The following is a 10,703-nucleotide window of genomic DNA, read 5'->3' on the forward strand; positions in this document are numbered from 1 at the left end:
CACACACACACACACACACACACACACACACACAGAAATTAAATAATTACATTGAGGTTACAGTGGCAACAAACTTCCCACAGTGTGATAGTAACTTTTTTAATCATGTTGCTCTTTATTGGGACGGCCAAGACTGTTGGTATCAGGAGTGGATAAAAAATGTATCATTTATTGAAATAAATGACTATGCCAATAAATACTGCTTCCAATATCATTTAGGTTATTTCTAGTGATGGTATATTAATAATTGCATAACAACAGGAAAAGGTCATTGGGATTTAGGGCATCAGAAATTAGGTCATTTTATACAACAGAACTTCTGCAGGAACATCGTTACTGTAAGTCTGTTCTTTAATGAGGGTTAGACAACTGGTTTACTAGATTTAATTAAACAAGATTGAATACAAACAAACTCGACACTTTTTAGATTTTTTTTCACAATAAGGTTTCCATCTATGTAACAGATGGTTTGCCTTGGCTTAGCAAACAAAAACACACTGAATGTTGTGATTTTAACTGGACAAAATGTTAAAAAGTTTGGGTTATAAATATTCTTGGCAGGTTCTGCATATTTCTGAATGCTCTCCACCTACCGCATGTTGGGACGTCTGTCCAAACTCCAGCTCTACAAAAGACAGATTTCTTGGTGGCTCCTTCCTTTGTTGTGTATCCATCTTTACACTGATACTCCACTTCTGAGTCTTGAGCAAATACCTCCTGAAAATCCTGATTAATGATGGTGGCATTGGGGCTCCTAGGAGGCTGGCTGCAGGTTGGAGGACTTTCTGTAAAAACGAAAATTAAACACACAAGTTTTTTGAGAAAAACAATCAGAAGTCACAGATTCCATTACAAAATGTATCATCAAAGATGAGAAATCCGACTAAATCTCTGACCACTATTCTATTTACTGCTCAGTCTTAAACTAAAATGCATAAAAGTACTTAAAGAAAATCTTTTCAGTGAATAAATGAAACACTTACTAATACAGACTGGGATATGGAACCATAAGCCATCCAGACATGCGCTTGTTCCCCACCAGCCTCTTCCCTCTGCTTTGTATCCATCAATGCAGGAATAACTGATCTTTGTTCCATGAGGATATGATTCCTGCACCGGGAGAAGAAAACCTGCTTCCAGGCTCGGAGCGCTGCAAGGCTGTGGACCTTGAGCTGATCGACCACAACAGACAAAAGTCAGACACATCTTCAGAAATATCCCATATCAGATGTTCATTACTTACCATGCAGCAGCCCAGGAACCCAAAGCAGAAGAGCAAATTCAAGACACCTCACCTCCATGTTGTCAAGAATCAAATCACCCAGAGAATGAAGAGTCAGGGACCAAGATCAGTTAATTATTACTGAACATTTCTGTGGAACAAGAAGTGAAGAAATAGTCAACCGTATGTCAAAGCATAACTTTCACTGTGGCAAACAAATCAGATCAGCAAAAATCTGTCAGAATGTTTACTGTCCTGATGTGAAGCTGGTTTCCTGGACTGCTGTGATCAGAGGTCAGGATTGAACAAACACCAAACACTGGAGATGAACCGACTTTAGAAAACACCAAACTACTAACAGATACTGATTGACTTTGTATCTTATAATCTGGTAATGAACTTCAATGAATGAATACAGCAGCTGGGAACGGATATTTGCAATAGAAAGTTCCTATAAGACCAGATGGAAGTAAGTGTATTGTGTCATCTTGGTAGGATGCTGGTGAGCAGCGTTACACAGGAGCAGCACAACCAAAGATTACGTTTCTTTTTAGGGCCACTTGTTTTGGATCATTTGGGGGCAAAAGTGTTAAGTGTAAATGTTACTCAGAATACAAATTGTGAAATCGTATTTAATATTTCATGATTCACTAAAGTGTAAAAAAAGTTTTGCTGGGTAAATTTGTCTCCTTTGAATATTTGGGACTCGAGGTCAGACTTTAGTGAACTCTTACCTGTTATATGCATTGATTATGAGTCTATAATTCTGGTGGAGGCTGTGATAAACCTCAAAACTTTGGTTTGACTCAACATGTTAAAGAGGCAACACACACACACACACACACACACACACACACACACACACACACACTCTGGACTTGATTACCAGTAATGGTGTGAATAATTCCAAGGTCTCTGTAAAAATGTCGCCCTGTCTGATCATTTCTCTGTTGTCTTTGAAAGCACAATATCTATCGACTCACTTAGAAAAACAGATGCCATTACAAAATGTTTACAGACAACACAGCTGAAACATTTGACTAAATTTACTCTTCCACCTCGCTTTTATAATTTCCACTCTAAAATTTCAGACATCATTTCTTCCATTTCTCCAGTTAAAGTGAAGAAATCTTTTTGGTGAACTGCTCCGCTGGTAAGACGTGAAAGAAACCTTTTTATTAAAGGGCTGAATGTAGGTGGAATAAAACTCAACTTCACTTTCATTGTGAAATCAACAAAGAGAGAATTTATCACCCAACACTGAAACATGCAGAGGAAACGTTCTTTGTGGAAATGAAAACCAACAATGTTCGTGCCGTGTGCCACAGTGGACAGGCTCACACACCTTCCTGTGACTGTACCACCTAAACTCCAACGAACTAAAAAACATTTGGTTTGGGTGGACAGGCGACTGCACACAGCAGTCATATTTAGAAATCTTAGTCATTGTAACCTTTTTAAACATGTAACGAGGTTTAATTGCTGTGATATTGATCTTATAGAGCCATCGGTGAAAATTGAACCTCTCAAAAAGCAGACCTGGATATTTTTCATATTTATGTTATCCACAAACTGTTCTTGTGAGCAAAAGTAACCAGGAAAATATATACAGTCAGTCCATTAAACCGGGATAAAAGTCAGTGGATTTTCACTTTGTGTTAAATCATCACCTGGAGAAAGTTTGGCGGCTCAGTGGCTCCACTCTGCAGAGAGCCTGATCAGGGTCACAGGATCGGCTGCAGCTTCCATCAACAGCACGAGATTTCACCAACCATAGATGGATAGAGCCGAAAATCATTTCAAACACAATGTGAGGGTGAACAAAACAAAGGATACCCTGAAGTCTTGTTGAAATATTTTATTTTAAGTAAAATCAAGCATTTTATATTTGCTGTCAACCAACAATCAACAGAATTTAAATACAAAAAGAAAAAGTTTCCTTCCAGGTGTTTCTGACAGAAATCTCTCCGTCACTTCATTCTCTGTTGGTGGTGGATGAATCCAAAGCCAGGAAATGTTACAGTCGTTTGGTAAATGTGCAAACATTCTAATAAGAAGACAACAAATAAACTGAATGTAGGAGTGATTAACATTTCAGCAGACAAACTGTCTAAGGATGATGTGATTATTGGAAAGATGTGTCCAAAAATAACACTTACTCGAGCAATGTCGTTACTGTGGCAACCTAGAAATATTCAAACAGAGGTCAGAGGTCATTTATAAATGTTGGATTTTTGATGTGAGAATAATGTAAAAAAAATATAATAATTTGAATTTGATGGATTGTATTTTTTTAATCTCACATGATGAATGCAGAAATAGGTCATTTTTTAATTTTTGTTTCTAAATTAAAAAACAACTGGACAAACAATACACATGTCCTTCTGCTTTATTAAAGCTCCTTTTGGTTTCATGTTATAGTTTTTAAATCAAATTGTCAATTCAACTTCTCCCCTCAAACCAAGTTGAAATTGAATTCAAAAACGAGAGCGATGTTTTACTTTGGTTTTACTATTTAAAGCCCTTTAAAATGAATTATATCCTACGTGTTAAACATGTCAAAGATAACATGTAAGCAAAATAAGTTTAAATATCATGTTACTCACACTCAGTTGCATCTATTATTCCATTAGAGCACCTAGCAAACATCCAGTAGTCCGGCCAATGTCTACAATCAATCTCCTTTGTCTCTCCATCCTTTATGCTGATCTGTGAAGTTTGGCCAACATTGAGTCTACTCAGGTCCAACACACAGGATCGAACTGCAGGAACATTAAAGAAACAAAATAATAAACTGTTTAGAAAAGAACCTTGACACATATGAACAAAATCAGAACTGATGTGTTTATATTGACAGATGGTTAGTTGTGGTCATGAGTCCTAATTACAACAGACTAAACCAAAAAGAGTCAAACAGCATGTTGCTGTTACAATATCCTGACTCACGATTTATTTCGACTATAGTAACCTTTTCCAGGAAGTAGCATAGTGTACAATAAATCAATCTATTAATTGATCATGTACATTTCAGCAACAAGGCAGTTTGAAGTGCTTTACATCATGAAAACCTGAACTCATCATAAACACATCATACAGTCACCAATTGTGAAACCAGAAGCAAATATTACATTTTGTCAAGTTCCATTTTTAAATTCATCAATACGCATCATCTATGTTGGTCAACGTTCCATTTCTTCTGGGTCAAAAGCAGCTCTAAGCAGGCGGGTTTTTAGTCTTGATTTAGAAAAACTCAGCGTTTCAGCTGTTTTTCAGTTTTCTGGAAGTTTGTTCCAGATTTGTGGCGCATTAGCCTGGCCCTTGTCTTCCTGCACTATTCCACTCAATTCAAATCTTGCTTACCATCTTAGAATAGTAGTCTGCCTGTAGTTTTAGCGATGGCAGCGGCGGAAGTGAACTAAGCCGTTTGGTCCATGTTGGCCGTACTTCCAAATGTTGAATTAATGTTAACAGTCGCCTCTTTCAGGTCCATCCTTCTCTTTTCGTGGTGGAGGATGGTTGTTTACAGCACAGGCAATTTCCGGTAAACTTCATAGCACTGAAATGGCGTGTTTCATGTCAGTGCCAAATGATTGGGTGACAGACCTATAGGAAGCAATCGTTTCTCAATAGCCCAGAGCCCAGACTCTCTGCAAAGCTAATAGCTTAGGACAAAGGGTTTGGTTTCCACCAGATTTTTGGTGCATAAAAGCTGAATGCTGCTTCTCCATGTTTGATTCTGGTTCTGGGGATGAAGAGCAGATCAGAACCAACAGCAGATCTTTAATGTGTTGTGGCTACAAAATGTAGTTGTAATAACTACAAACCAGCAGACTCTACATTGTTCCTCTTTAGGTACGATCCAGTCACTTCCATTTCCAGTCATTATGACCACCAGAACTGGGACGAGACCAGACCCAGAAACCTGTATCGATTTTTTATTTATTTATTTTAAATAGTTGATTATTCCCAGTTTTTTATTTCCGTCATCTCTCACATTACGCTCCTTCACATCTTAAGCCATGTTTCAACCAAGTGACCTGAAAAATTTTACTCAGGAATGTACATTTTTGGAACCTTCTATTTTCTGCTGAGCCTCTCCACTGTAGAGTCCACAGCCAGCAGAATATGTTAGTTACAGTGTCTTTGTCCACTTACTGCATGATTGTGCTTCAGTCCAGGTTCCAGTTTGGCAAGTGATAGATCCTCTGTTATTTGCTTGACCTGTAGTGTATCCATCCTCACACTGATACTCTAGCTGATAGTTTTGGCCGTAAGCCTCCTTGGGCTCCTGATTGATGATAACTGCATGGGGGATTTTATCAGGCTCATCACACGCATCACTGCTTCCTGTAAAATAAAAATGCGATCTTGAGGACAAAGACAAAAACTGCTATTGGTTCTTTAACTGAGTAATTATTTACTTGTGTCCCTTTAATGTTTCAGCTCAAACATGTGATGGACTCACTCTCACAAACAGGCGGAGGAGACCATCTTCCATTTGAGCAATGAATTCTGCCGGAGCGGAGTCTCATGTCAAACCCATCTTCACAGGTGATCGTGATCTCGTCCTGGTTTTCATACCAGCCCCTTTGTGCTTCTTTGTACTTCCCATTTTCAATAGCAGGTGGAAGGCAGGCGCTACTATCTGAGAAAAGTAGGAATTAGATCATTTGTTTGAAGATACTAGCCACAGTCTGCATGCTGGGTGACTTAGTATTTTGCTCTGTATTGAGAGGATCTAAGGCTGTCAGTAAGAAGAGTGGATAAAGAAAGTAAATGACTGTCAGAAAGTTCAGCATCCAATTTCATTTAGCTTAATTTACAGAACTATATTTTTCAGTTTTACTCATTAAAAATAAATTTCTAATTAAATGAGTAAAATTCATTAATTTCCATTTGTCATCTAAATCTGGATTTTGGTTCCGTTTAGCTACAACACCTTCCTGGAGGGGGACAGTGGCTGGAGATGATGCACTTGCCCCGTTTAAAGCGCGACCAGAAAATGATTCGCAGACGAGCAGAAAGCGGAGATTCGACGAGTTTTGAGGGCGAGGAGGAAGGTTTGAGAAAGCACGATGAATATTTGGAACAGAGGAGAAGCTTTGAGTACAAGCATTTCAAGTTTAGAAAAGAAAAATATGAAGTCCTGCTTTCTAACTGAAAATGTGAGCACAAATACACTCCTGATCAAATTCTTAAGACCAGTCAAACAATTGCATTGATGGATTGTTTGAAGTCATCAACAAGAATGGTGGAGCTACTCATTGCTGAGTCCTTTTTTTTTTTGACACTTTGATTTCTGTTTTGGGGGGTTTTGAGCTATGGTCTTAAACTTTTGATCAGCTGAAAAAATCATGTTTGAGTGTAAATGTAGTTTTCAGAAAATTCCCTGCTCAAAAGTTCTTGTCTCTTGCACTGATTTTTTCCTTTGACATTGTGAAGCTCTACTTAGAACCTTCTTAAGATCCAATAGTGCAAAATGCAAATTCTTGCAATTTTCTGACTGGTCTTAAGATTTTCAACAGGAGTGTATTAAAAGTGTTGAGAACAAACGACATAAAATCCTGCTTTCAGATGGAAAATGTGTGCTCTCAACTTAGGGCAGAAAATGCCCCCCATAACTCCATCTTGAGCGTCCTGATACGCCCACGTTGGGAGAAAAACAACAACCATGGCAAACGAGAATGAGGATTAAGTTGTTAATGTGCTGGCTCTGGTCGGACAACAACTTTTAACCTGTCATTCACAATAACAGGTCCAGGGGTGTCAAACTCCAGTCCTCAAGGGCCGCTGTCCTGCAGTGTTTAGATGTGCCACAGGTAAAAAACAGTGGAATGAAATGGCTTAATTACCTCCTCCCTGTGTAGATCGGTTCTCCTGAGCCTTGCTAATGACCTAATTATTCTTTTCAGGTGTGGTGCAGCAGAGGCACATCTAAAAGTTGCAGGACAGAGGCCCTTGAGGACTGGAGTTTGACACCCCTGGGTTAACCTGTCACGAGAGGACCCCGCCATTAGCATACAAGAAGAAGTGCAAACATTCTATAGGTGTGTTATTGCGCCCTCTACTGCGCATGCGTGACACTTTCAGGTCGTTTGCCGTTCACACTGGAGAATTGGGTCTCTTCAGGCTGCAGTGTGTGAATGTAGCTTAAGAACATTTGATATATGATATGCGACATGGGTCATTGCAGAGAATATTGCTGTTGAGAACACTGCCTGCAAACATGAATCTTCAGTTCAGTAAAATCCACTTCTCTGCTGGGTTTTACAGTCCAACAAGCCCTGTGGGACATCCAGTACTCACCTATACACTGAGGGGTAGGAGTCCATTTGCCGTTCTGGCACGTGCTTGTTGCCCACCAGCCCTCCACCACGGGCTTAAATCCAGTTTCACAGCTATAAGTCAATGTTTGTCCATGATTGTAGTTTTTTCGCTGTGGGACAAAATAGCCATCAGTGAGTCTGGGGGGACCACAAGCTGTTTGAGCTGAAAGAAAGTCACAGAAAAATCAGTCAGTAAATTGTTCTTTTTTATTAACAAGTGGATAAAAATAAATGGGTAGCGGAGGGAAACGTTCTCACCGTGCAGAAAGCCAGGAAGCCAAGCCAGAAGCACAAATCCCAGAGACCTCACACACATTTTGTCAGGAATAACAAAGTTCCTCTGTGGATTGGGACAAAATCCCAGCTCCGGACAGAAGTAGTTAATAATTATTCAGGGCAGATTTCCAAAGTTAGGAAATCTGGAGTAAACAGTAGTTCTGCCAAAGCAGTGCAAACAATTTTTTTTTACAACAAAAAAAGCACTTGTAATCAATAAAATATTCTTTAAATATTTCTAAATTAGTTATGAAAAACCAAATAAAATATAGCATCTGCTCATCTCCACATTGGGTTAGTTATGCAATCGTAATCTATTCTCTAAAGGCAGGCGGATGATGTTTGGATTCGATCAAAGGGCTCACATTTATTTATTAGGACACCAAATTTCACAATAATTGCATTCAGAGGTCAGGGTTGTTCCCCCACGCAGCCAGGCCACCGTCACACTGTTGGGAAAAACAGTTAAAAAAACAAACAAAACACAATCAATTCCAGGAATAGAGTGATTCATGTTTACTGCATCTTTCTTTGTTCCGTTTTATTTTTTTATTTTTTTTGCCACTGGAAACATTTAGAATACATATCAGATTGGATTCACGTTCACTGATTTGGGATTTGACAGGACAAACACGCAGTAAAGTCAACAGGTTTGCCAGCAGCCTGAATGAAGTTAAACCTTTTAACAGGTTCTGTTTGAATAGAACAAGTAGTTCACCATGTCTCCAGTAGGTGGTGGTGTTGCGTCAGATTTATAAGAGTAATGCTTGGCATGGTCTCAGTTTGGAAGCAGAGTAAAAATACTCTATAGATAGAAGAGTGTTATATGTCATTTAGGGGGAAAAAAATAAACAAAAATATTCAACAGGAATATTTTTTTTTGTTAAAATAGAAAATCATTAATTATTACTACTGCTCCTGCAATAATACAACATATTATGATAGTTATGATTTCATACATTCCATATACTTACTCATTTTGATACATATACAATTTTGGAATTGATAACTTTTAAGAAATTTAATAAAATTTTCAAGTTAAATATTCTTATTGTGAAAATATTTTTAACAAAGTTATGCTGCGGTGCCGACTAGTGAAGAACTGATGGCAAATTATAAGATTGCAGTTATCCCTGTTTCTTGTGCATTTTTTCTACCAAATGTTTTCCTTCCACTCAACTTTTCCTCAATATGCTGGGATACAGCAAACTGTGAACAGCCAGCATGTTTAACCTTTCATGGCTTTAACCTGCTAGAAAACTGGAAAGTCAGCAGTCACCCCACGAAGCTGCAGGTCACATGACCATCACACATATTTCTGTTAATATTCCCTTTAAAACTGGTCTTAAGCATTACTCTTCCTCCCAACAAGTCAAAACAGTCAGCTTACAGACGCTGATGTTGCCCCTCTTATTTATTGATCGGGTTTTGATTGAAGATAACCCTACATGCCTCAACATTCTCTGGGTTGGCCAATATTTACAACAGTGGGCAACGGCTCGCACCACACCTCCTCCTCCTCTCGGGGGCGCCACCTTTCACCTCTCAAGCTGGACATTACATAAGAAGAAAACCATGGTAGGTTTCAGGTTCACAGGTTTGTGAAGCTGTTTCTGAGCCAACAGCTGGCAAAGAGCAGAGATCAGTTGTGTCCACATGACAGAGTATTAAGGCCAAATACTATAAATACCAGGCAGGTCTTTCGGTGTAGTTGTGGGGGGTGGGGCATTTTTCTTATGGCTTACGCAATATAAACCATAAGGAAAATGCTTATACTGTAAGCATTATACTCATATTCATAAAGGAAAAATGTGTATAAACAACATAACTACACAAACATACCAGGACATTATTTTGTGAACATCTTATATCAGCAGATTGAGTCACGCAGGACAGTCGTTCCAAACTGAGGTTGTTCATTAATGATGACTCCAACAAAGTTTGCCGTTTCATGACCTCAAGCGTAGATTCATTCTTTGGAATATTCTTCTAGTCTGAACATTGCAATACTCCTTATACCATTTCCAGGAAACTATTGAAACTGTTGCAATCAGGCGAACGGTGCCACAAAACCACCAGACTCGACTGTTTCACTGGTGTTGCAGAGATGTGATCAAGTCTTTACACTGCAAGTCACAAGACTGTCCACCAAGTCGAGTTGAATCCATTTAGATATGCAATTAAGAATTACAAGCAAGTCATTTGACCGAATTTGTGATGTAAATCAGAGTAATTTGGGGATTTTGAATTGTCTGAACAAGCAGCACAAGAAAGTGAAAAAAAAGAGTCTCTGCTGTTAATTTTACAGTAAATATTCAATAAAATACATTATGATTTATTTCCTGACTCAGTTGGAGTTACTTATTAATTTCCAGACAGATTTTAGTAAGTTCTCATAATCCCCACATCCAACACCAGAAAAATTATAATTTGCTTGAACAGACAAGATGATCGAAAAGAAGGAAAATAGCTTGAAAAATGAATCGAGGTGCAACATCTGATTTGCTTCTGACATTTAAATTAACACAAAGAATGGTAAATTAAAGCTAATTAATGAACTAATAATGTGAGATTAACTATGTTTTTGGTGCTCAAAACTTTGCTGTGCAGTTAGTGAATCAAAGCTAGCAAGACTAGCTTATCGTATCCAAAATTTACTGGTTCTGTTTTGCTGCTTCAGTTAAGATAATGCACCTTACTAAGTTGCATGTAGCGAAATAAAGCAATTTGGTAAAGTGTGTTTTAGCCCAACTATAACACTGGAACATTGTATTTGGACCCAAATTAAGGCATATAAGACTTTTTCTGAATATTATCCACCTGCTTGACTTTAAGGGGAGGAAAGGGAGGTTAAAAGCTGTATTTTACTTTTATACTTG

The 10,703-nt window shown here is 38.4% G+C and overlaps 1 protein-coding gene across 2 annotated transcripts; it reads right to left on the minus strand.

Annotated features, from left to right (window-relative positions):
• Positions 1-3,065: 3,065 nt before the first annotated feature.
• LOC106946300 (complement factor H-like) lies at positions 3,066-7,918 on the minus strand. Of its 2 annotated transcripts, none has more exons than XM_015030536.1 (7): positions 7,807-7,918; positions 7,529-7,711; positions 5,688-5,867; positions 5,378-5,569; positions 3,829-3,984; positions 3,382-3,407; positions 3,066-3,269 (listed from the first exon to the last, which is right to left on the minus strand). In XM_015030536.1, exons 1-7 carry the CDS (start codon positions 7,862-7,864, stop codon positions 3,240-3,242), a joined length of 825 nt encoding a protein of 274 aa, XP_014886022.1. In that variant the 5' UTR covers positions 7,865-7,918; the 3' UTR covers positions 3,066-3,239. The 2 variants fall into 2 exon arrangements, with proteins under 2 accessions (XP_014886022.1, XP_014886012.1); XM_015030526.1 differs by having other exon boundaries at positions 3,829-3,993.
• Between the last annotated feature and the right edge of the window lie 2,785 nt (positions 7,919-10,703).

Source organism: Poecilia latipinna, unplaced genomic scaffold, assembly GCF_001443285.1.
Source record: "Poecilia latipinna isolate Pla-1442-1.1 unplaced genomic scaffold, P_latipinna-1.0 Scaffold12, whole genome shotgun sequence".
Taxonomy (NCBI): domain Eukaryota; kingdom Metazoa; phylum Chordata; class Actinopteri; order Cyprinodontiformes; family Poeciliidae; genus Poecilia; species Poecilia latipinna.